At 36.5% G+C, this 27,355-nt stretch overlaps 2 protein-coding genes and 1 long non-coding RNA gene across 4 annotated transcripts; all 3 read right to left on the bottom strand.

Moving 5' to 3' along the window:
* Positions 1-8,153: 8,153 nt before the first annotated feature.
* LOC110935437 lies at positions 8,154-10,225 on the bottom strand. The gene is made up of 2 exons (XR_004891879.1): positions 9,884-10,225; positions 8,154-8,846 (listed from the first exon to the last, which is right to left on the bottom strand). It is a non-coding gene; the product is annotated as an uncharacterized LOC110935437 (long non-coding RNA).
* A 7,450-nt stretch (positions 10,226-17,675) lies between these two features.
* LOC110935436 (vacuolar cation/proton exchanger 3) lies at positions 17,676-22,469 on the bottom strand. 2 transcript variants are annotated; one of them, XM_022177820.2, is made up of 12 exons: positions 22,134-22,418; positions 20,753-21,164; positions 20,400-20,675; positions 20,244-20,311; positions 20,135-20,163; positions 19,810-20,006; positions 19,517-19,729; positions 19,181-19,432; positions 18,361-18,414; positions 18,163-18,279; positions 17,990-18,080; positions 17,676-17,918 (listed from the first exon to the last, which is right to left on the bottom strand). In XM_022177820.2, the coding sequence occupies exons 3-12, from the start codon at positions 20,673-20,675 to the stop codon at positions 17,908-17,910; spliced, it is 1,308 nt and encodes a 435-aa protein (XP_022033512.1). In that variant the 5' UTR covers positions 20,753-21,164; positions 22,134-22,418; the 3' UTR covers positions 17,676-17,907. The 2 variants fall into 2 exon arrangements, with proteins under 2 accessions (XP_022033512.1, XP_022033511.1); XM_022177819.2 differs by lacking the exon at positions 20,753-21,164 and having other exon boundaries at positions 22,134-22,469.
* A 3,030-nt stretch (positions 22,470-25,499) lies between these two features.
* Positions 25,500-26,851, bottom strand: LOC110935435 (mitogen-activated protein kinase kinase 4). The gene has a single exon (XM_022177818.2). The coding sequence runs from the start codon at positions 26,688-26,690 to the stop codon at positions 25,638-25,640; it is 1,053 nt and encodes a 350-aa protein (XP_022033510.1). The 5' UTR covers positions 26,691-26,851; the 3' UTR covers positions 25,500-25,637.
* Positions 26,852-27,355: the final 504 nt, after the last annotated feature.

The raw sequence follows: 27,355 nt of genomic DNA, 5'->3' as shown, positions 1-27,355 counted from the left end.
GTGTTGAAGAAAGCATTTCGAACGACAGGCAGGTGTCCTCTTTGAGGAAGTGTTGAAGAAAGCATTTCGAACGACAGGCAGGTGTCCTCTTTAGGTATAGTGGCTTCGGCACCGTCGTTCTCGTCAAGGAAACCTCCGCTACCATCGTCTCATCGGAAAAGACACATCACTGAGATGACGTCAGCTTCATTCCATGGATCTGGAAGAGAGAACGTTTCCGGCACCGGTTGTCACTGTTGCAAAAGACCATTTTGCCCTTCATTAAAAGGGAGGAAAAGACAAAACAACTGGATGTTAATTGAAAAATCTAACAGATTTTGCTTTTGGATGAAAATGACAATAAAATTGAAACAACATGGACCCAGATTCAAAAGGTTTGAATTTTGTACTAAAATGACAAAAGTAACCACCCTAGGGACCATTTTGGTAGTTTACTCTAAAAGAGAATATATCTGAGTCAATTTTTTTAAACTTACAGCATTTAAAAATAGAGTAAATTACAAAGTTCGTCCTTTATGTATGTCATTTATTACACAGTATGTCCTTTATCTTTAATAAGCTCAGAAAACATACTTAATGTTTGAAAAACTATTCAGGTTATGTCCTTTACCCTAAACCTAGTTTGTTTTCCCAGTTAAATCAGGTCACGTGAGAAGCACATGAGGGCATTAATGTCATTCTACCTACCATCCTGTTATAAAAACCCTAAACCCCACAAAGAGAGCCACATCCACCTCCCACTACCGCTACCATCGGACCTCACTCCCACTACCACCGCCGCCGCCACCGCCGTCACCTCTTCACCATCCTCTTTCTCCTCTCCTTCGCCTCAACATTCTCTCTCTTCACTACGCTTCCGCTTCCGTACACCACCACCTCCGTTGCGGCCACCCACCCGCCACCCAACCCTGGGTTCGACGCCGTCTGAGGCGAAAGGTGGGGATTTGTGGTTGTCTTCCTCCCTCATCAGATCTGCAACTCATCAACATTGTCCGAAAAATAAGACCTGCAACCCATCACCATTGCCGGAAAATATGAAGTAATCGGCCCATTTGAATGGTTGGTTTTGTGGTTTTTGTTGAATCGTCGGTTATCTTCATCTTCATCGGTGCTTCAATGGACGGGCCGGTGGCGATAATTAAGCCGATGTTATGGTTGAAAGTTTAATTAGATTTTTTGCTTTCAAATCTATCTGATGCAATGAATGAAGAAAGAGTCTAGAAAGTCAATAAGTATAGTTTCATTTGAAATCATGTTTATTTTGTTTAAAATCCAAAGCAGGTTATAACGGCCGATGCTAGTTTTGAATTTGCCTGCTAAAATAATTTAAGGTTGTTATTTGACAAAAGAAATTAGTTGAATCAGGGTTGAGGCGGTGGTTGGCTGGTCTAGTGGTGGTTGGCTGGGTGATGGTTGCGATGGTGATTGGCTGGGTGGTGGTGGTAGTGGCGGCGACTAGGAGAGAGCGTACAACTTGCAATGGTCAAATTTGGATCTTGTGTTGACGGACGTACATGACAATGTTTTCATCACTTCGGTGGTGGCAGGTGAAGTAGTGGTGGCAGATCGGTGGTGGTGGTGGGGGTAGGATAGTTAGAGAGAGAAGGGTAATATATTAGATCTGTATATATTTATAACTATATATACATATATAATTTTAAAATTGTTTTATTTATTGTTTTTTATAATGATTTATTTTAACATTTTGGATAAACTGACCAAAATACCCTTACGTGGGGTTGACTTAGTCAAATTTAACCTTAAAAACTAACTGTGTTATGACTAAAGGACGTAACATGTAAGGGTTTGCAAACATTGAGTATGTTTTCTGAGCTTATTAAAGATAAAGGACATACCCTGTAATAAATGACATACATAATATGATATAATTGCGATGATTATTGTTTCTTACTTTTTTTATTTTAAAAGAAATATAAAAAATAATTTAATTATTCATTTATGTATATGGGTTATGATCAAACACAAAGTCTTCTAAAAATAAAAAGTCATAAGATGGGTATCAAACAAACTCCGATTGACCTCATTCAAGCGGCATTAGAACCGTCTCATCGAACTCTATGATATTAAATTTTAGTTATAACTAGTAGGGGCATTTTAGTCTTTCATTCCTCAGTCGGAGTTGAGACCACTCGGGAAGTACTCGGTCTAGATGGAGAGTACTTGAACCATGGCAGTCTATCTTGTAGCGGTTATTCAGGGAATACTCGTTCTCCGAGATCTTATTTTACAATTACAAATTTGGACTCAAATAATTATAAATTGAAAAATCAGGTACTCAATTTGCTAAAAAAATATATTAACCTCAGAAAGTTAAAAGCTCCTAAAACACAAGTACTAAAAAGAAATATACTCATAAAAAAATATTTTATGGTTCTTATATACATAATCTACATATTGTACATATAAGCAAAAAAAATATATATATGAAACATCAATAAAAAATTGAAGGGTTTATATTTGTTCTAAAACTTAATGTTTTGAAATGATCCCTACTTATAGCTTTGTTTTCAGTTAGGTAACATGATTTTTGTTGATAACATGCTTCCATTCAAATCTCGACTTAATCATATCTAAACTAGACTATTTATCGATCAGTAGGTTAAGACTTAAGAGCAGGTTAGTTTACGGTTAAAAAAGCAGTAGTAACTCTTTTATTAACTATGATTTATTAATTTGTTGCATGTTCTTTTTTAACAAAATCACTTGTAGCATGTAAAGTAAAATTTGGTCACGAATTAAATAAGACAAACGGTGGTTAATCTTTTTGATTATGGTGTGGTAGTAGTGATGGTTACCATTTTTTATCTATTTAATTAAATCGATGTATACCTGGGACATTTATTTGTTTTTATATTAAAAAGAATTATAAAAAATGGAAGTTTGATGTTGAGTCAAATTGGGTGCTTGGCTGCATTTCATTAGCTCTCACGAGTTGCCCAACGTCTCCTATATTTTAATTTCATCGTCTTATATTTTAATTTCTCTACTACCTAACTTTTTTTTTTAATATTTAAAACAACTTATTATGAGAGTAAAATGAATTTCACAATTTATGCATATATTATTTTGGTTAAACAAAAACACTTGCATGCGTTATTTGTATAAAACAACGAGGGAGGGATACGGATAGCTGCAGAAAGTAAATAATATGATCTCCCAAATTTGTAATTAGTGTTTGTTTAAATATAAGAAAAACTAAATCTTAGTTTGGCTAAAATAAAGGAGTTCAGGGCACGTGCTACGACTTTATACCATTCCCATCACTTCAGCAACACGGCAGTCACTCGTATTTGATATTTCCCGATCCCATCCCAATTTATTTTATAAAAATGTAATATATAATTTCTTAGTTATTAGCAATTGTTTCAAAAGTTTTGTTTAAGTCAATCCCAAAAAAAAGAACTAAAAGAAAAAGAAAACCCCTCTATAAGTATCTAGTGATGATAAAGATGTTTTTAGTGAAAGTATGCATCATACTAACGGCCATATTTTTTTACTTTAGTAAACTCTTACACCCGATGTCAACTTTGCACCCTATTTTGAAAATTCATCAACTTTACGCCCCCCCCCCTCGTTTTCAAAATACATCAATGTTGGACCCTCTGGTCCAAATGTTTTCATTTTCGTCCATTTCGCTAACTCTGTCTATTTTTAACGTTAAGTTATGGGCATTATAGACTTTTTACATATCCGTTTTTATTTTTTATTTTTTTCACCCCTTTTTAAATCTCTTTCCCACCCAACTTTTCCATCTTAATTGAACCACCACCACCACCACCACACTAGACCATCGACACCTTGCCGGATTCACCATCAACAGCCATAGCAACCACCCACAGTCACCTATAACCAATGAGATGTTTCCAACCATCATTAACCACGATCGTTCACCATCACCTAAGCCAGAGCTGCAACCACCGGCATCCACAACCACCCACTTTCCACAGTACATTCCTGAAATCTTAACCGACCACCTTTTCACTACCACCGTGTACCATCGTAATCGCCCACCATCACCATTTAGGATCCATCGCCTACGCCATCTCTGCACACCATTAACTCCATCATTGTTGTAGCACCATCGTCATCATCCATCTTCACATATTTACAACAGAGAGAAAGAATATGGGTAGGGGTGGGTGGGTTGTTTTAATGTATTTTTTATTGTTTTTTTTGTTTAATAATAAAATGAGTGAAAAAATTATAAATAACAAACAAATATGTAAGCTAATGATAATACTCTAACTTAACTGGTTTTTTATTAACTAAGTTAGGGTGTTGGTCGAAAATGATAAAAAATTAGAAACCTCATGAACACAAATAAGAAAAAAAAACTATTTAGACTAAATTAGCATTTCTTGCTAAACCACATAAACTAAAACGACAATTTACTCTACAAATAAATACAAAAGAGACACAAATAAAGGATCATATAACTTTAGAGGTTATTAAGTTATTTATGAGAATACAAAAAAGTAGTAGTCAGGACATAAATATTGGTAAACACAACATTGCAATACTAAAATCTATCACCTTTTCAGGAAAAATATTTTTTTAAGTTTAAACACCATAAAAAAAACTAACATACTTTATGTTTTTTTTTTTTTCTGATAAAAGTCTCTTCACTTTTTTAACATATAAAAAAGCAAAATACTTTCTTTTATTTGTCTCATGAAAGTCTCTTAACTTTTCTGCATATATAAAACCAATATACTTTCTTTTTCGACTCATAAAATTCCCTTAACAGCTTTTTACACTTAAAAAACCAACATACGTTTTACTCTTTTATCATACAAGTCTCCTAATTTTAACAAGAAAAAAAACCTCTTAATAATGATAGGATTAAATCAAGAAAACATTATTTGACAAATCATATTATGCTTATGAAAAAATCATTTGCTTATAACTTTTTAACGATTTTGAATTTATACATACCATTTATATATTTTTTGTTTTTTATTTGGGTTATTGGATTTTAATAATCCTAAATAGCACCTGTTGACTGATAATAATCCTAACTTTAAAAATTTTCTCTATTGACACCAACTTGTAAGAATTTGGCCCCTATTAATCTTTTTCTAACATTTAAGAATTTGATATTCTCAATAGATTCAACTGCACCTGCAACTTCCTTAATAGATTCAAGTGCACTGCAGTTAGAAAAGGATCGATAGTGGCAAAATTCTTATAAGTTGGGATCGTTGAAGGGAATTCTTAAAGTTAGGATTATTATCGGCCAATAGGTGAAACTTAGGATTATTAAAATCCAATAACTCTTTTTATTTTGTTTTATTTTGAGTTACATCTTCCAAGCTCGTGTATATTTATTATCTTGTTTTTTGAATCATATTTATGTTATCATTTTATTGAATTGAATTAATGAAAAGAAAATACAAACATTGAATATACTTGGTGGTCATATATCCAATTGAAAAAATTAATTATTTCAATTCTTTTATCAGGTGGTATTAGTAAGTAAAAAAATCACAATATTGTTCAAATTTTAACATTTGAAAGGACTTTTATATGCAAAAAAAAAAAAAAAAAAATTGTTAAGAGACTTTTATGAGACAAAAAAGAAAATATATTGGTTTTTTAATTTAAAAAAATGTAGAGAGACTTTTATAAAGAAAAATAGAAAGTTTATTGTTCTTTTATAAGGATTTTCTTTTTCTAACGATCGTATAAAAAAGTGGCTCCAAATGTCGGCTAATGCAGCACTTAAAAAGCATGTTCACAAAAGATAAATACATAAAAATAAAACAGGAGGTAAATTGTAAACAGAATTTGGCTAACACACTTTCTGTTTTGCAACATCCAATCATATATATTTAACTTTCAATTAATCAGCCATGTTCAACCCTCTTAATTATGATCTTGTTATCACACTAATTTTATAAGTACGTAAGCTTTTTATTAATGTGTATACCTCATGGTAACGTGGAACAAAAACAATACGACTAGTCTAATACGTTGAAATCAGTTTTCGACGGTATTAAACCGTTTGGTTGACAAAGCTTGAGCTCCCCACCAATTATCTTTTCAAGCTATTAAACCATTTAATTTGGTTGACAAAGTTTGAGTTCACCACCTTAATTTGTTTGTGTCCTATTAATTAAAACTTAAATTAGTAATAGTGCCGGTGGGAGGACTTAATTCAAACCAGGATTGCACCATGAATATGGCTGGCTTCCCAATTCGCTCAAGGCCGATTTTACATAGCATATAGATATGGACAAATTGAGATGATGTATCTTTACTTATTTAAAAATAAAAGAGAAAAATGCCCGGATAGTCCCTGTGGTTTCGCATTTTTTCACCTATAGTCCCCAACTTTCTAAAACTACCTGAATAGTCCCCAACTTTTCATTTTTTGTTCCCGGATAGTCCCTGGGTCTAACTTCAGTTTGTTTTCTCTGTTAAGTGGGTGTGAAATGACCAATTTACCCTTTCCTTTAAAAGGCCAAACCACAGGGACTATCCGGGCATCTTCTTCATTTTTAGAGAAAAACCCCACCACCACACTTCATCTTCAACCTCCACTCACCATCACCCTCCTCCACCCTCCACCATCACCACCACGGTCACCTGAACTGCCATAATCCTACCATCAACAATATCGCCTGAAACATCACATCGGCTGAAACATCATCATGTCCGGGGAATCAAGACCTGCTGTCCCGTAAACCACCATCGTCTTCATCATCATACTACCTCCGCTATCACCGTCGGTCACCAAAACCACCATCGTCTTCATCATCATACTGCCTGAACAAGCTCAACCCGGAAACCAAATCTGAGTCATCGGAGTTGACTTGTGTCCATGAAACAAACGAAAATCGGGATACTGTCTAGCTCAGCAAAAACCCATGTCAAACCGTTTATAACCCCTTTATTCGCCTTGAAGTATTTGTATGTGTAGTGTTTTTTCGAAACAGAATGATGAATTTGTGTAGAACAAGAGTGATGAAAACAAATAAATAGAATGACCAAAATATCGAGTAGTATAGTTCCGCCCATTGACACCCCATGACAAAAAACTCCTTCCATGTCCATGACAGGTCAGCACGTAACCCATTTAACGAAAAAGGCATCAATTCGGTTGAAACTTTAACACCGTTGTTATCAACTGCTTGGATTTCTAGCAAATATCTACTAGGAGATGGATCCACAAATGCTTTTGAGTTCCATGGGGCAGTGTATAAGTTATCCTTTTTACTCATGGAAGCTTCTAGAACCACCATATCAAGTCGGCTAGAGTCGTATATTTTTACCTTAACGGATGCGATGATAGCTGATGAAAAAACTAGGGCTCTGATATGAGATGTATCCTCCGTTGATTGCCATTTATATTTATTCAACATATACCGAGAATCCAATGGATAAGCAGGGCTCTGATATGAGATGTATCCTCCGCCGCCGTGATTCCTTCTCACTTCGCCACGTGTCACTCTCTGCCTCTTAGCGCCGCCGCCACCGGACAGTGGTGGTGGTCGGCCATCCAGCAAATTCGAGGGAAAAGGGGGTGTGGCTGCGGGGGGTGAGGTCGTCGGAGTAACAGGGGTGTTTTGTCGGAGAATCCACCTACATCGTCTCCGATTCCACCAGAGAGGGGAGGGGTTTGTCGGAGAAACTCGAGGGGAGCAGATGTGTTTGGCCGAGTTGTGGTGTGTCTGTGGATGTATGTGTGTATTTAGATTAGGGTTAGAGAACTAAGGCCATTTGAAGAAGATGCCCGGATAGTCCCTGTGGTTTGGTCTTTTAAAGGAAAGGGTAAATTGGTCATTTCACACCCACTTAACAGATAAAATAAACTGAAGTTAGACCCAGGGACTATCCGAGAACAAAAAATGAAAAGTTGGGGACTATTCAGGTAGTTTTAGAAAGTTGGGGACTATAGGTGAAAAAATGCAAAACCACAGGGACTATCCGGGCATTTTTCTCAAAATAAAATAAAAATAAGTTACATTAGATTTAATAAGGCTAGAACATGCATACATACCTTAACTTAAAACTTAGATTTAACATATAGTAACAACTAGAAGTGATTCCCCGCGTTGCGGGGGCGGTTAGGCGGTTTTTCTAACGTGATTTGAGCAAACAACCCAAATCAAAAACCGAAAGCAAAATACTGGTCAAAACAAATTATATACCGAAACGTTAGAAAACTTATGCATTAAAGAGTTGCAATGCATGCGAAAGAAATAATAAAAAGTAAATAGTACATGATATGAGTGGCAATGTGGCATCAACATTGCTGTTGTTTTTTGTTTGACTGAGTCGACTCACCTTTTGACTCAAGTTCTGCCTTGATAACCAACTATGATCATCGCACCCAATCAGGACCTGTATCTTGCTCGTATGCGCAAATGGTCCTTCGTCGCACACAGTTCTTTGGGCCCCCTATTGATCCTTCACCGCCATATTCTGCCATCATCAAGACCTTACTGAATCTGAGCAGTTCCAATCACAAGCATCATCATTGAAGGTGCCTCATCCATAAACAAATTCACAATATCAAATAATGAATATCAATATATTCAACTGGTAAGTATATCATACTTCACCTGAACTATTAATCGGCATCCTCATCTAAGCCGGCAGCCACCTGTTGACCAAAGTTCCTTCTGTGACAACAGGATCATATTGGTAACCGGATTCTTCACCGGAGTCAACTTAGCTCAGAATGTTTTTAAGACAGATTACCCAAATTTGGTCCACTGGACTTTACCTTCGGAAAACTTAACTTTTTAAATTTATTAAATCTGGAAAGCATATCAGTTGGCCTAGCCTTTTGCATGGATGAGCTGATGATTTATCAATTTCTACATAATTATAATGTGCAAAGTCATTAGATTGCTCTTTTAAACTCAACAAAATTTATAACAAAGTTAAAGAATGGGTTGCAACATGTACATATAACAAACCCTGCCAAAACCCACTTCACAAAAAAAAAAAAAAAAAAAAAAAATTGTGACCAAAATTAGCAATAACAATTAAGCATCAGCAGAAATAAATCATAGTCTACATCTTAATTTCTATTTCTTGAGAAAGCCACTCAAAAGAATGTAAACAAAACAGGAAGCAAAAACATTAGACATTAATACTCAAAAATGAGAACCGATTGAAAAAAACTCATACCTTGGAGAATAATATAGGACGAATGCGATTCAGCGGATATCATGAAACAGAAACCCAACTGTTGCAAGTGTGTTTTTTATTTATCATTTCTAAGTTTGTATACATATTTTTCTAATCATATTCATGCTGAACTATGACAATCTAAACCAATTCCTACAAATACATTTATAGAGGTCCGTAACCTCGAATGTATTTCTAAGTAACTATTTTTCGTAACAACAAATGTATACAATTTTACATAACAATTCGATGCTACACAAATGTAGATAACAACAGGTAACAGCCACAAATCTACACAAGCCTTCCTAAGAATTTCATGCTATGCAAATATGCTTTAACCGAAAGCATTACTTATTTTTTTTTTTCTTTTGAATGTTTAGATTGAATACAGATAAGTAAAGTCATAACCTAGTTTCCCTTATGAACCTGCTCCTGCAAATCTACAATAGGTGCTTGCTTACATTTAACATAGATTCTTTTATTTTTGTTGTTGTCGTTGTTGTTTTGAATTCTAAGTTCTATATTAATATGAAGGTTTGTGGGATTTGTGGTTTTATATTCTCACACATGTAAATAAGCTTCTAATTCTTGTTGAGACATTTCATCGAACATTTGGTGTGCAACATCAATATGCATAGAATGTCTTTTATATGAAAATCCAAGGTCAAAGTGCAATCTGATTCCTTATCTCACAAACGACGGGGAAATCATAAAGCCATACCTGCTGGCTGCTTTCTGCGAGCGGAGTGGAAGAATACCCAGCAAAGGTTCACTCCTTCAACCATAATCAGAAAGGGCCAACGGAAAACCTAAACTCGCCGCCATCAACTGATTCCGTTTCCGGTAGGAAGTGGTGGCGGAAACAGCAACCACCGTCGTCTCTCTTTCTCTTTCTCTCTATCTCTCTCTGTTATTGATTTCCATGTTTGTCTGAGTAGATATACAGTGGAAATGTTTGTCGCCTGAAGTGTATTTGGGGCAAGACGGTGGTTCTCGGTGGTAAAAGCAGGTGGGTGACATGTGTGTGCTATTATATAGCGGTGGTAATGACCGGTAGGTGTAAGTTGGCAAACCGGAACTGTATCTAAGAACATACCCAAAATGTTATATAACTAGTAAATTCCCCGACGCTTCGCGACGGGAATTTTGTCGTATCGGTCTATTTCGTAACAATATTGCTACGGTATCGACACTCGGTACAACAACTAAATGAGAAAATCTAAAAAGAAAAAGCCATGATTTTCCTGAAATGATGCCTACATATGTTTTATGTGTCACGATCGAAATTTATAAAAACAAATATTAATGAGGTTATAAATATATTACAACAAAGATACTATTTATATATATACACACACGCATAACTTCGGTTTCATTATAAATATGTTGTATATAGAAAACCAAATAAAAAGGTATTTGATTTGTTTTACTTCTTTCAAGTTATTAACTTGTTAAAAAATATATAATATTATAATATAATATAATTATTAATTGTTTGACAATCATTTTCAAACAACCAATGCATCCCTAGTCTCCTCTCTCCCTATTAGACCAAATAAAGAATGGCAGAAACGTAAATAAGATTCAAAGTTTGGATAATTGTTTTACTGTTTATAAGACGATACCCTAAATGTTATTATAGATAACTAGTTATGAGACCCGCGCGCTGCGCAGATGAAAATTCTGTCAATTTCGGTGCACTCACTATATCAAAGGAAACATAGTTCGATTTTTAAAAAAATTAAAAAGAAAAAATAAATAAGTAAATACAAAGAAAACAGCTAAAAAATATTAAAGAAGATACAAAAAGAAATGATTTTACCAATTCAATTCTTTATGGTACTGACTGTATTTGACCCGTTTAATCTTGAATGAAACTCTTATCAAAACATAGACGTGAAAATAGTGGAGCCGTTCTTTTTCTGTAATATTTTTTATCTGTATCGAATTTTTGAAATTTAAAAGATTGTTCGTTAATATATAGAATATATACTTGATGATATATTTTAAGATTCTTTTTAATCTATAGTGTGTTAAAATCTATTTTAACTAATATGTTTATTTCACATACTTTTGATTATCATGTTCATTAATATTGATATTAACGATAAAATTACTCTAAGGGTGTACGGTGTGGCATGCGGCAAGGGGCGGCAAACTTGTTTGCCGATCGGCAAACACCGCCGCCAACGTTTTGGCGACGCGGCAAAGCACACAAATCGGTGACATGTTACTGACTCGGGAAAGTTGGATTGTTTGAAGGTGGGGGCCAGCCTAACGGTAATATTACCGTTTACATAAAAAAAATATTTTTTCTTTAAAAAAATAAAATATAAATATCAAACCAAACCATTTAACCAAATACCTTCAAATATATACCCAACCAAACCAAAAAATACCACCAATTCTTCCCAAAAATTTACCATACAAAATGGCGGATGAACTCCCGTTATGGTTCCCACCATGAGTAGCGACGATTCATCCGATAGTAGCATTCTTTTTTTTCAAAATCTCATCGAAGAAGCCGAACTTCAAGATACCGGCACATCTAACCGAAGGAGATATATTGAACGTCAACGTGAGGAGGGGCATGAGACACTCATGGCGGATTATTTTGTCGAAGACCCGAAGTACAACGAAGATATCTTTCGGCATAGGTTCCGTATGTCGAAACGTTTGTTTCTAAAAATTGTGGCCGATGTGGAAGAGAACGACCCGTGGTTTGTAGAGGCCCCCGATGCGCGAGGTAAGAAGGGCTTTACGCCCTTGCAAAAGGTGACATCGGCTATTAAACAGCTCGCAACCGGAAACACTCCAGACAAGAACGATGAGTACTTGCATATGGCCGAAAGAACTTCCCGCGAGTGCCTAGAATATTTTTGTGACATGGTTTGCAAAAATACGGTCCAGAGTTCTTACGTAGACCGACATGGCACTTTTATACCAAGCTCATGAGGAAAAACATCACCTTCCAGGTATGTTCGGTAACCTTGATTGCACCCATTTCGTTTGGCGTTTTTGTCCGACAGAGTATCGAGGCCAATATATGCGAGGAGATCATCGATACCCGACTGTTATGCTCGAAGCGGCTGCTTCTCAAGACTTAGGGTTTTGGCATGCTTTTGCCGGTCCACCGGGTTCTCAAAACGATATCAATGTTCTAAAACAATCTCCGTTATTTTTAACGGAACGAAATGGAACCGCGCCAAAATGTCCATTTTACGTTAACAACCATTTATACAAACGTGGTTATTTGCTCATGGATGGAATCTACCCTTCGTGGTCCGTGTTTGTGAAGTCGATCCCTTACCCTCACGAAGTAAACAAAAAGAAATTCAATAGGCAACATGAGGCGGCAAGAAAAGACGTCGAACGGGCTTTTGGTGTTTTGAAGGCGAAATGGGGTGTATTGAGTCGACTGATGCGAGCAAGATCCGTTAAAAAAATTAGGAGTGTCGTGTACACGTGTATTATTTTACACAACATGATTTTGAAAGATGAAGGAAAGGCGATAGCACCGGTACACATTAGGGATCCTCCGGTCGAGCCCGCTCTAGACGATACGGTGTTGGGCGAGTTGATGAATGAAGACACGCATTGGAGACTCAAACACGATCTCATAGATCATCTCGCAAGTCAAGATTTACCCCATCTTTTGGTCGATTCCGACGAAGACTAGTTTAAATTGTTTCAAGTTAATGTAATTTTATTGTTTTTTAATTTAGTGTAACTTTGATGTTTTTAATTTAATTTATGAAAGTTTATTGTTTTTTAATTTAATGTATTTATTCTACATTTATTAATATTAAATAAAATAGTGCACAAAAAAAAATAATAAAAGTTTACCACTTCAGCAAGTGTTTAAACCATTGCCAACATTTTTCAGCAAAGTTTAAACACTTTTGCCTGATTGACATGGCGCGCTCTGATTGGTCGGTTTTTTAGTTTACCACTCCAAAGTGTTTAACCACTCCTTACACCGTAAGGGTGGAGGGTGTGGTTGGAGCCCCCTAGGGGCTTTATCAGTCCACCTAAACGCCATGTAGGAGCCATGTCAGCCTGGGGGCTTTATCACGCCCCCGTTTAATTTGTAGGGTGTGGATGAAGCCCTATAGCACCCCTCCTTATTCGGTGGGTGTGGTCAAATGCAATAACTCTCCTGGATCCACGCGCTGGTTGCTCGTCATCACCATGGCGGACACCCTATAGCGCCCCTCCTTAATTCGGTGGGTGTGGTTGTATAGCGCTCCGGGGCGCCATAGAGGGTGAGCTGGCGGGGATGGTGCCCCCAACACCCTCCGGCCTAATGTGTTTATAGATTTATTTCTAAGAGGTTGTTCTTTTTTTATCAGCACTGGATTTCAATCAATTTATAAAAACTATTCACATCCGGATTCTATCTTTTTTTCCACACCATCAATCCAATTTATAAAACCACTTATGTATAATATGTATAATTCGTTCAAACCGCCAATCTCAAACCCGTAAACCTCTTGGAAAAGTTGTTATCGTAAAAAAAATGAATGAAAACATATGCCAATAAGATTGTGACACGTGGAGGCGCAAGTTAGCATACTTTCACTGTTCCTAAGAGCCTATGGGAAATGTTAATATATATACAAGATTGGGATCCCAGCTCTGAAGAATATTATCGGGATCGTTCAAGCTCCGGCGAAGCGTGTGGAGCGCGTCGCCTACGGAATTAGCGGTGACTGTTGACGTAAAAGCGGATGCTGCTGCTGCTGCTACTAATACGATGATGATCAGAGCAGATGCCATGAAGTGGTGTGGTTGATCAACAAACTGATTGAGAAAAAGGGTTTGAGTTGTGGAATATATATTGGGAGTCAAAGATATTGACCCCAGTGTGCAAAAGAAACAAACAGGTGTCTTTCTTTTTGACCATAGATTGCTCACTTGCTCTTGCTTCCAATATTATATTTGCAACAAACCGGCAGATGCAGGTTAAAATAACCTGGAAACCGATACTGTACTTAAGATCCTACCCAAAATGTTATTATGTATAATATAATATAATAGAATATAATTATAGGATGATAGTACTTGTGGTGAATGGTGATTTCATACTACAAGTATATGGGGCACTATGCGGGGATGGCTGCGGTGACCCAAGTCTCCGAGCGGGAACACCGCCGCCATCACCGCGGGGAGCGAAAACGGGGACCAAGATCGGTGTGTATTCACCGATGAGAGGAACGAGTTTAAACGGCTATATAGTCGTTACACATTTAAAAAAAAAATTCCTAACCCCTATAAATACTACCTCTTTAATCATTTTATTTTTCAAACCCAAAACAACTCTCACCCATTCATATCATCTAATTTTTTTAACCAATCTTTAAAAAAAATGGATTCCAAGTTCCCGTTTTTTTCTCCCCTGCCCGACTTTCCCGACGATGAAGATTCAACGTCAAGCGATGGTAGTTTAATTTTCTTCCAAAATCTCATCCAACAAGCGGAGCTACTAGACACGGCATCGTCTAGTAAAAAAAAATTGTCCGTCGAGATCGTGTGGGAGGCCACGAAACACTCATGGCCGATTATTTTGTCGAAAATCCAAAATTTAATGCCGATATTTTTCGTCATAGGTTTCGTATGTCCAAGTCTTTGTTCCTAAAAATTGTTAGTGACGTGGAAGCGAACAACGAGTGGAAGTGAGTTCCGACGACGAGTGGTTTCAACGAGTGGAAGCGAGTTCCGACGACGAGTAGTTTGTTTTTTTATTTTTCTAGTTTGAATGTAATTTTTATTTTTAATTTAATGAAATGTCTTTTATTAAATTTTATTAAATTTTTATTAATATTTGTTTAATTTATAAACATGCATAATTACAACAAATAAAAAAAAAGCAAGTCCCCTAAGAGAGGAGTGCCGTCATTAAATTGAGGGTGTGAGGGGAGTTAAGAGGGGAGTTGGCGTGCTGATTGGGTGTGTGTAAGAGAGGGGACTCCTCTAAGAGAGGAGTGCCCCTTAGGGTGTAAGGGGTGCTCACCTAATAGGTGAGTCCCCTCTCTTACGCCAAACCAATCCTCGTGTGCCACGTCAACTCCCCTCTTAAACTCCCCTAACACCCTAAATTGATGGCGGCACTCCCCTCTTAGGTGAATTGGTTTTTTTTTTTTTTTTTTAAAAAAAAAAGCATTGATTGGTCCCCTCTCCCTCTCTCCTCTCTCTCTCCTCCCCCTCTCTTCGGCACCTCCCCACCGGATTCACACCCTCTCTCTAACTCACCTAATGGATGGCAGCACACACCTAATAGGCAAATATGGTCACCGCATGGGGTTGCCGAAGGCACCCCGTGCACCCTTACACCCTAATAACTTTATTCTTTCAAAAATTAAATCCATGTTATGGTCATCACTTTTCGCTAATAACATGTCTTATCATTTACACTAACTCATGTTAAATTTTTGTTAGCTTTTTTTATGAAATGGCTATTATAGAAATGACGGTAAAATGCCTCACTGTTGAAGATTTGGACATATAAAAAATGAAAGGGTTTTCAAGGGAGTATACACCACAAATAGTACAATCTTGGAAGACATCATGGAAGGCACTTATATATGGTTCAAAATAGGGCCAAATTGGAGTATCTTAGTTTTGAAAATTGGTGTAATGTAGGCTTAAGTGCTATAGTTGGATAGCTGGGTTAACTGATGTAATTGTAATCTGGTTGCTAGCTTCTGGCTAGTGGTTTGCAATAAAATCTCCTTTTATGTAAAATATGTGTGTGTGTGTTTGTGTATGTGTACGACTAGTGTAATTCGAGGTGGGGATGTGTCGACGAAAAAAAGCACACACTGAAAGCCGATCCATGCATCTGTCTCACTAACACCATAACTACCGATCATCACCCACCAAGCTAGCCAACCCCTTTTCGTGTACGCTTTGCAATATTGTAATTCATGTAGGTTTGTTGTAATTTGGAAAGGTCATATCTCTTTGAATCGTGTATAAATCACTCACATTAAGGTATATAAATGGTACATCTGAAAGTTTAATCGGATCAAAGATAAAACAAGAACGAATGTGTGATTTCATGTTCTGAAAAAACATGTAATAGACTTTAGCCCCAAAACTTTCGTTTTATAGTTGGAGAACCATCACAATGTTTAGTTAAACCAACACAACACTTTGTGAAAGAGTGTGTCAGTTGGCGGTTAAAACGATTGGTAGTTATTTAGTATTCATTAGTGGTATTCCAATAGTAGAAACTTTATCGGCAAGAACTCCTTGTCATTGATGATTGACTTCTGTTAGTAGTAAGCCAGTTGATGCTAATCGCAGTTACTCTTAATGACGTATTGGCTACTAAACCATATCCTAAGCAACTAAACCGTATCCTAAGCAATTTAGTACCGATGATCAGTTAATACTACAACTCAAGCAACTAAACCATATCCTAAGGAATTGTCAAAAGCTTTCAACATGGCAATTGAGACCCCACCATCGAGCGATGCCCTTTAAACTGGGGCTTGAACCCCAGGGCCGCTAATGCCCCCTCGGAAGCGTCACTTATTCTCCCCGATTGTGACTAATAGAATGATATGCGCCTCGATTTTCACCTTTAACCAACCACTATCACTACCTTAACTCTTTTTGCATGTCCCTCTCAACTCTTTTACACAAACAACACCAGTGTAGTAATTTTTTTGTCCAATTTGAAGACTATAAACATGTATATAAATCTCGTGGTTCATGTTATTTGCTCGTATTGTATCAAAACATACTCGCAACTCCTTTTAGCCTCACACTAAGTGGCCCCAACCCTCTTGGCTCTTGCCAGATAGATTTAATTAAATTTCACAACTTAGCATTTTAAGTCCCTTAAGTTGGATTTTGCGCTATTATTCATCTCAAACTTGATGTTCATCCATTAACACCGTATGTTCCGATTAACTCCTTATCAACACAACCAACTTAATTAAAAACCACAAAAACCTTAAAAGTAAAATTATCGCATATTATTAAATAATATACCCAAAAGTGGGATGTTACAAATAGGTCGGGTATAAGACACGGTTTTACAATCCAATACGAAATCAGTGTTACCAATACGAGTCCCAAACTAGTCTCATTGCCATCCTTTACTCACAAATCGCAAATTCAGAAGAGGTGTCACCACCAAAGGCAGAGAAGAAAAAGTGGAGGTTGGGACTTTGGGTTAGTACATGGGTAGAAATGTTATCTTTTTTACATGAGCATAACAAATTTTTAGTGAAAAAATCCAACAAGTTATAGACTGACAAACAGTGAGATCAAAGCTGTAACAAAACCTTAGTTTGAATGAACAAATCATAACTAGAGCAGCAAAAGAAGAAAAAAAAAAAAAAAAAAAAAAAAAAAAACACCGCTCAATTTTAAACCGTCATTTTGTCATGTCTATATATAGGGTTTTCCTTGGGATATTCGTTCTTTGGGATATAATAATCGTGTACGAAAGGAAGAGCAGGTGAGGTGATGCTTTCAAATGATTATTTAAAAAATTTAAAAAAAAAAGCGGTTTACTGTATAAAAGGGAAAAATACAGAAACAAATAAGTAGATTTTTACATGTAGTTGAAACAAGGGCAGGCATTTCATTTCACTAGTGGCTGGCTGCTTACATCTAATTTTCAACCAAAACCATATAAATTTTTTCTTTGTTTTCCACAATTCTACATCATCAACAACTAATAGTTCGTTCGTTCCTCACAAAATTACAACAATCGCCATCACTCCCAGCCTACTCATCATCTGCATCATTCAAACACGTCGTTAATTAACATGGATGGAACCATGAAGATGCACAAGTTTATGATACTCACCAGATTTATCCACGTGTACAAAGAAACTCGCAGCAACAATCAGATAGCATAGGATTAACATCACACCTTTGAAGTAATTTGATGTTCCTTCCTGCACACACACACACACACCAAAGCATTACTTACAAGTTACAATACACACACAGACACGGAATGAGAGACGAAGAAGATACCTGCAGCATAAATGCAACAACTAACACTGTGATAAAAAGAGTAGCTGTCTCAAAGAGCTGAAAGTTCAAGTCCATTGGCTGCCCCATTATCCAACCAACAACCACACAGAATGGGATCTGCATTTGTAAAAAGAAAAAAGGGTCTCATACCACTTACATTTATTAACCGGTTTGTGAGAAAAGAATACAAGGCATTACCACAAACATGGATATCTGAGTTGATGATCCAATTGCTACTCCAAGTGTTATGTCCTATAAATTAAAAAAAAAAGGATTTAGACAGTTATAAGAACTATTTAGAAACGAGCATTTTATTCTTTTTAATTTGACTATATTATTGCTATAGTTTTTTTTTTTATAAAAAACTTGATATGTTAAGTGATTAACACTCATTGTTAAATTAATAATGTCTAGGGTGAGCAATAACTGAAACCAAACCGAAAGCAGAAGAAACTTAACCGAAATCAACCAATAATCGAATTAACCAAAAACCAAATTAACAAAAAATTGTTTATCGATTTGTTTTTGTATTCTCGAAAAACCAAAAGTAACCGAACCATCCATATTTTCATGTATTTCTTACTTTTATACCTCCATTACATGTATTTCATGTTATATACTTCCATTTCATGTGTTTATACTTCCATTTCATGTATTTCTAATGAAATTTTAACCCAAGTTTGGTTTGGTTATTAACCAAACCGAACCAAAAATCAAAATCTAACTAGCTATATTGAACCAGTTAACCAAAAACCGATTGTTTAATAAAATAGGTTAATCAATGACTTTGGTTTCGATTTCGGTTGAGGCTAATAACCGAACCAAACCGTGCACACCCTTGACAATGTATGTGTTCCCCGCCGCATCACGCGGGCACCCTTCTAGTATAATTCTATACATGGGTTGAATAATGAATACAGTATCATTCAAAAGTCTCTAAATAGTAGTTATAATTGAAATTAGGTATTACATAATCTATATAGAGGAAAATTATGTCTATGAAGCAATTAAGACTTACAAGTTTATCTTTCATGGCAAACATGATGGCACTTGCATGTTCAGCTGCATTACCAACAATGGGAAGCAGGATTACACTAATGAAAGAGACAGGCATATTCCATGAGTCAGATGCTCCCTGTATGGCATCAACGAGGTATCCAGATAATACAGAAACCCATAATGTCAAGATGGTAAGCCAAACAATTGATTCCCACATTGTAATTTCGGGAGCCTCTTCTTCATCAGAATCCTCCTCGTTATTCTCTCTTTCCTGCATACAAACACATCAAAATAATAACCATCCCAACACACAAACCTATTTATTTATTTATTTAAAGAAAGAATAAATAAATACCTCATCAACTGAATCATAAAGATTAGTATGACTTTTCAGTTGAAAGAAAAGATAGCTTGCATATGCCACCAGCATTATACAGCTGCTGAACCTTGAAAGTGCCAACTCAGACTTCCCAAAATGAACTTCTGTGTGTGTAAAATGAAGCACCGCTGGTAATAGTATACCCATTACAGCCATCAACAGCAGCCCTGAACTAACTATTGCAGCCGTCTGTAATTACACCAAAATCAGTGATTCAACAACATTTCCACTATACTTAGTTCAAAATACTATAGTGATGAATTACTTACTTGGTTGAAACGCTGAACTTTTGGATAATGAACTACACCACCAGTAAAGAAAGCACAACCAAGCACCAACAGCATGTTTGACAAGATGGAACCTAATAATGACTGCTGAACAACCCTAATCATCCCATTCTTTAATGCATATATTGAAATAATCATTTCTGTTGCATTGCCAAACGTTGCATTTAGAAGACCTCCAACTGCAGATTCAACCAACAAGATACTTAATCCTTGTTCGCTATTATGCGCAACAAAAAAATAACATGTTCTTTTTTTCGTGTTATGCAAGTTTACAGCAGCTGAATCACAAAAATGAGATGTTAATTACCTGTATTCCCTGTATAACATGCAAGCTGCCTGAAACATAGCAAAAAAGTAGGTAAAATATCAAAAAGGAAAGTAAAAAAAAAGCAATGAGATGAAAGAGTAAATCTTACTCGGTTGCATAACCCAGTCGTTCAGCTAAAGGTGTAATCCCCAGTAAGCTAAAAAAGAAGACCCATCCCTGATATTCAAGAAAAAAAAAAGAGAGAGAACATTGTGAACAGATTCTTGATATGCTGGTATATGAGGTAAAAAGAGCATGTTCTTACATGGCGGCCTGTGAGGTAGTGTAGTAATACTGCAAGAGGTCCAAAAGGAAGCAAAACATTGATCTTGGCTTTGAACAAGACAACGTTGACACTGTGGAAAGCAGTGTATTGTAACTTTTTGAGGACTTGTGATTTGGATTTGGGGACACTTGTATGAGGTACCTCGAACTGAAAAGATTGTTTTGCAACTGCAGATTGTGATAATGTTAACGGGCTCTCCTCATCCGAATCCAAATCGATATTTTCTGATGATAACTCCAACATATTAGATCCCATCTGCAAGGTACAATTAACTTGACTGAATAAGTACAGCCTTTATATGAATAACGTTGGCATAGATAAATGTGTTTTACTTGGTAGTGTTTTTCCAAAGACTTCCCACAAGTAATAAGGTGTTGGTGTTAAAGGAAATGGAATGGAACTTGAAGGACTAAGAAGTTCAAGGGCACTTTGGCATGAAGCTGTAACGATGAGGGAGCGGAGTGTAAAGGTTTAAGTCAATGTGTCAAATACAAAAATAGAAAGCATTGTGTTGAAGCCATATTTGTTGAAGGCGTAAGGGTGAGCCTTGGGCCAAGACGCTTTCCTTGCAATTCACTTCCCTCGAAACCTCTCAAGAACTGGTGCAAACCAACAGCCCCTTGTAAAGCAGCACCCCAAAACCCCAATTTGGGAAATTGACCATTCCAGATTTCAACACCCAAACCGCCGACCACGAAGGTTTTTGAAATCGTCTCCTTCTTGTCTTCCCTCTCGTCTGAATTTCTAATTTGATTATAGTTTCCAAACACGGATAAAATCATTATTTGGTAGTCTAGATGAAATCGTTACTTAATGTTTGTGATATTTTTTTTCTTTTTTGATTTGATTTTAGTTTCCAAACTCAGAGATTAGATTTGATGGGCATGCTGCATTAATCGCTAACTATTTTAATTTTCAACCACTTAAATGAAAAAGTTGTTTATAGTTTATGATTAGATATGGAACGTCTGGATGGCGGCAAGGCGCTTTCCTTGCAACTGGCGTTACCTAAGGGCCTAGGCGCGTGCCGGATGGGCTTTTGACAACATAGGTTGAAATGGTTATTTCTTTATCTGTACACTTCCCGCCCACCCGCCCGTGTCCAAATGTGGCCGTTATCGACTCAAAAACAGTTGTCTGGAGTAAGTTTCGTTTTAGAGAAATGGGTATCGAATAAACCATATTGGCATTTGTGTGTTGTTATATAAGTTTTTCATAACAAGTTGTCTCTCTTTTTTTTTTTTTTTTTTTTGTATTAAAAAAGTGGCATTAAATCTTGGATTATAACTAGAAAAATAAAAAGAGAGAAAAGCAAAAGCATTGATTGATGATGATAGCCCAAATGGCGAAAGCATTTGTGGTAATTGGTAAAGAATAAGTAAGGTAAGCAGCAGCAATTGAATTGAATAGAAATTAAGTAAGAAATACAATTCCATTTTGGATAGAATAATAGGTTTGTATTGTACTGAAATGAGATCTAGGATCCTAATGATCGGAGTAACTAAATGGGTATAGATCATTTAGATGAGTAAGGGTTAAGGATAATAATATAAGTAAGTAGGCAAATCATAAAGGAGCAGAAATGTAAAAGTGGACCCAAAGAGCAATGTGAGACAAGTGATAGATCGCAGTTAATAACTAGATATAGATATAGATGGTTGGTTAGTGATCGAAAGTAAGTAAAGAAGTAAAGAAGGAAACTGACTGACTGACCTTGATGCAGAGATGAAGGAAGAGGTTTAAATAGGTGGGCAGATCATACTGGAACCGCTGTCTGCGAGGAGGAGGAAGATGAAGATGAAGTCAATAAACGGAGTCTGACTGATGCAGATGCAGATATGTAGATGCAGATGCAGATGCAGATGCAGATGAAGTGAAGGAAGGAGGATCTGGATTTGGATTTGGATCTGGAATTGAAAGAGGGCGGAGATTGGTGGGTTGAAGTGGGCAAGGCGGCATGTAGGAAGGAAGGAACCTTCCTCCTCCCTCACCTTCTTCAAATATATTTCTTTAACTTATTATTTTAAAACACGATAACACATCCAACGGTGGACACATTTTGACCAGGTCAATCACCCTTCACTAAAATTCCTTTTCCATTTCTTCCTCCAACAATACCTTTAAGATTATACAAAACTAATAACATTCAGGGGCGGACCTAGAAAAAATTTTCAAGGGGTGCGGATAAGGGGTTTAACCAAATTTTCAAGGGTTCAAGGGGTGCGGATAAGGGGTTTAACCAAATTTTCAAGGGTTCAAGGGGTGCGGATAAGGGGTTTAACCAAATTTTCAAGGGGTGCGAGGAGAATTTTACCTTATAAAATACACTAAATTTTTTTTTCAGGGGGTGCGCCCGCCCACCCTGGACTCTTACTAGGTCCGCCCTTGATAACATTTAGAGAAAATTATAAAAATGATGGTTGATCAAGAGGGTTTTCAATTTTGTCACTCTTCTGTGTCCTTGGAAGGACAACTGATCATGAGATGAGTCGGCGTATCATGTTGAAGAGTCCATGTATCACGCTCCTTAGGAAGAGTCCACCGACTCTTCCCATGATGTGGGACACGTGTCAACTTCTAGGGACATGCTTTAAAGGCATTAAACATTCTTAAGAATATGTTTTTTTTACTTATAAATTGTTACATTTTACATTTTATTTTTCACATATAGGATGTATACACTCACATAGTATAAAACCTTTTAGGCATACCCAATAAAGATTTGAAACATCCATAAATAATAAAGCAATTGCCCAATCAAACAGATGTAAAGTAACTACCACATAGTTTAGATTTAGACGTTTATGATAATTGTGTTGTTTTCTTTGTTTTGTATTATTGTAGGATAAAGCTAACCAAGTATTATTATATTTACACGAGGTGGAGAAGGTGCCACTCATCGATATCAGCATGGAACTTTAGAGCAGATTACTTCAAAATATGGTTTTGAAACTTTGGAGCAGATTACTTCAAAATAATTAAATGTTTGTTGTTACAAGAACATCACCATGATATATATTTAATCATGTAAATACTATTTCATACATTTATGTTATTTAACTGTATATTGTTTGTCGTTACGAGAACAACACCATGATATATAGTTTTGACATCTATTTTTTTCATTGAGTTTAACTGTTTTCAAGGATATCATCCCTGGGTATATTAATATGAATTTAAACAAGAATTTAGATATTGAAGTTTATATAAACTTGATGTCAATCAAAAGATGAAAATAGTAACCTTTCGTTGATCTATTAAAGGTTCGCTGGTATGTAACAAGTTTTTGGAGAGGGAAGTGATCACTCTGTTCGGTTTTGGGTTTGTACCGGTTAGGGTCGTATATTGTCTGTTCGGGACCTCTTTTAACCCTTAGACGTGAAGCCTAAGTTTGGAAAGGCCTAGAAAAAAAATGATGATCTACATGGGATTCAATGCCGGTAGATATTATATGTTTGTGTTAAGCCACCCGCAAAACTCGCGGGATCTTAGGCTAGTTATATTTTAAAACACGATAACACATCCAACGGTGGAGACATTTTGACCAGGTCAATCACCCTTCACTAAAATTTCTTTTCCATTTCTTCCTCCAACAATACCTTTAAGATTATACAAAACTAATAACATTTAGAGAAAATTATAAAAATGTTGGTTGATCAAGAGGGTTTTCAATTTTGTCACTCTTCTGCGTCCTTGGAAGGACAACTGATCATGAGATGAGTCGGCGTATCATGTTGAAGAGTCCATGTATCACGCTCCTTCGGAAGAGTCCACCGACGCTTCGGAAGAGTCAACTGACTCTTCCCATAAACATGTGGGACACGTGTCAACTTATAGGGACATGGACGCATCAACATAACATGCGGACTCTTCCGAAGCTCAGTGGTCCTTCCAAGGACGCAGGAGAGTGACAAAATTGAAAACCCTCTTGCTCAACCAACAATTTCGTAATTTTCCCTAACATTAACCTACAACATCAAATCCAATATCTAACCATGAACAACTTATATAGTCAGATTTTTTCTTTTAAATAAAAACTTTATCCTATTATAGAGAGTAAAGTTTTCGTACAAATAACTTTAACGAATTAAACATATGAATAACATGAAAAAGGCAAAAAAAAAAAAAACGCGGTGGCGTTTTTCGTAATTATTTGCTCGTAGAGTAATTATCAAAATTACTCTACAAATGATCATGTTCAGTAATTTTGATATTGTAGAGTAATTTTGTAAAATGTTCTTATAGAGTAATTTTGATCTTGTAGAGTAATTTTGTAAAATGTTGTTGTAGAGTAATTTTGATTAAAAAACTATACCTTACAAAAAAAAAAAACCCCAAAAAACCTAACCCCCCCCCCTCCAAACTAAACGCTAAAAACTAAACCATAAAACTAAACCCGATAACTAAATGCTAGAATAATTTTACAAAGTTACTCTACAAGAACATTTTACAAAATAACTCTACAAGATCAAAATTACTCTACATGATCATTTTACAAAATTACTCTACAATATCAAAATTACTCCACAGAATCATTTGTAGAGTAATTTTGAATTGTATGTTGTTTGATAAACTTGCAAAATAATTTTGATACACATGTAGAGTAATTTTGATAATTACCCTACAAGATCAAAATTACTATACAGAAACATTTTACAAAATTACTTTACAAAGATCAAAATTACTCTACAGTATCATTTGTAGAGTAATTTTGATAATTCCTAATAATTATGAAAATGCCACCGCGTTTTTTCAGTAAAACCTTCAGTTCATACGTGTACGTTAAAATTATTTGTATTTCATCTTTGTGATATATATATATATATCAAAAGTGTAACCAATTTGAAATTGGATGATGTGAGTTTTAGATTAGATAGATATATTAACTACTTAATAGTTTGAAAAGTAATAGCAGGATTGTGACATGATAAAATAAATTATTAAAGAATAGCGTGTGTGAGTGATTTACGGGTGCTTTACTAATAAGCAATCAACTCTAGATTAATACTACTGAAAACAAACATTATTAAAATAATAATATTTGTTATTTGTTATTACTTTAAGGGATAAATAAATAAATAGGAACAAGAATGCTATTTTCTAACCCATACATTAACTGCTTGCTTCAGGAAAGTAATAAAATACATTACACATACATACATACATGTACAAGAATAAAGAACCAACCAACAGTAGAATAATAATAATGAATGAAGACTAAGAGGATGATGAAGAGGAAGAAAATTGAGGTGGTGGAGGAAGTAGTTGATACGTCGGGTGCACCTGACTACTACTACTAAGACGACTACTATGGTTGTGGTTAACCACTGCCCCTCCTGTAACAAACGGGTGTCGCAACAACTGCGCCGCAGTCCACCTCCTGGCCGGATCCATCTGCAAACAGCGCCCTACAAAATCTCTAAACTCAGCAGACGCATTGGCGGGCGCCTGCGGTGGCTGGGACATGCATATCGCACACATGAGGCTGGCCCAGTCACCCTGTCTTCCCACGTTAAATGGGAAGCGCCCTATGTAGAACTCCAAAATGCTCACACCCACGCTCCATATATCTCCAGCGCACCCGTCGTACTTTCCCTCGTTTATATCCGTGTTTATTCTTTCCGGGCTCATGTAAGCGATGGTACCCACCGAGGAGTTACAAGGATCCATTGTTTGTTCCAGGATTCTAGACACACCGAAATCCGCAATCTTCACTTGTTTTCTGGAGTTAATTAATAGATTGGAGGGTTTGATATCACGGTGGACGATCTTACGCCTGTGGAGGTAATACAGACCGGACAGAATCTGACGTGTAAGATCCGCCAAAGATGATTCGTCCGACAGATGAGTGCCTTCAAGTGATCCACCATCCATGTACTCCAGAAGGACCTGAATCTCGCCTGCACGATCAAACATGTCGTGACACTTGACCACGTTCAGGTTGTCCACCCCACGCAGGATCTCGATTTCACGACGGATCTGGTGGCGGGCATCGTGGTCGTGGGTTCCGTAGATCACTTTGAGGGCGTATAGGGTGGCAGTGGGCCGGTGGAGGACCTTGTAGACGGTACCACCGCTGCCGCTGCCGATTCTGTTGAGGCGGTTGAGTTCGGAGAAGTTGATGTGTTGGTGGGTAGCGGCAGAGGAGGAGGAGGGTGGAAGAGGAAGAGGAACGGCTATCTGCTGTTGTGGTTGCGGTGGTGGTAAGGGTAAGGTTAGATCAGGACGACGGCGGGGGCGAGTATTGGGTTGTTGGTTGATGGGCTTCATGGTATTGTCCAAATACAGAAATTTGGAATGTTGGTAGATGTACTACGACTGTACGTGTGGGTGTGTTATATATAGGATGAGATAATACAAGAAAAGGGTTTGGGTTAGAGGAAAAATAACACAATAATAATAATAATAATAATAATAATAATAATAATAATAATAATAATAATAATAATCGATGAAGTAAGATGAAGCAAAGCAGTGAAGGTTCCCTGAAGATGGAACTAGTTATGTATGTTGGTTTTAAGCATCAGCAGTAGGAAATTGACTTCCTTTTAAAATGAGGAGTAATGTTAACTAAGGTTGACCCGGTTGCAACACAATAAAAAAAAAAAAGAAAAAAGAGCGTTTGTTTATTTCTGAGCAAGTGCAGTAGGAATAAGAAATTAGGAATGAGTCAGGAGTAGAAGAAAGAAAGAAAGAAAGAAAGAAATGGTCTTTGATTTTGCATCCCACCCAAATTGGACTTGAAACAAAATGAAAATACACACCAGTTGACTACTCATTCTATCCTGACCAAGTCTTCTTTCCTCCCTCCATCCTAAAATTTATTTATTCTAATCCATCTCTTTCTTTCTACCTCCAAACTCAACAAATTAAATACTGGAATTTGTTAATTACAAAACACTTAATCGCCCAAAGATAACAATGTCAACTTTATC

The sequence above is a fragment of the Helianthus annuus genome, chromosome 4 (genome assembly GCF_002127325.2).
Source record: "Helianthus annuus cultivar XRQ/B chromosome 4, HanXRQr2.0-SUNRISE, whole genome shotgun sequence".
Classification (NCBI taxonomy): Eukaryota; Viridiplantae; Streptophyta; class Magnoliopsida; order Asterales; family Asteraceae; genus Helianthus; species Helianthus annuus.
This window is presented reverse-complemented; position numbering and strand designations above follow the sequence as displayed.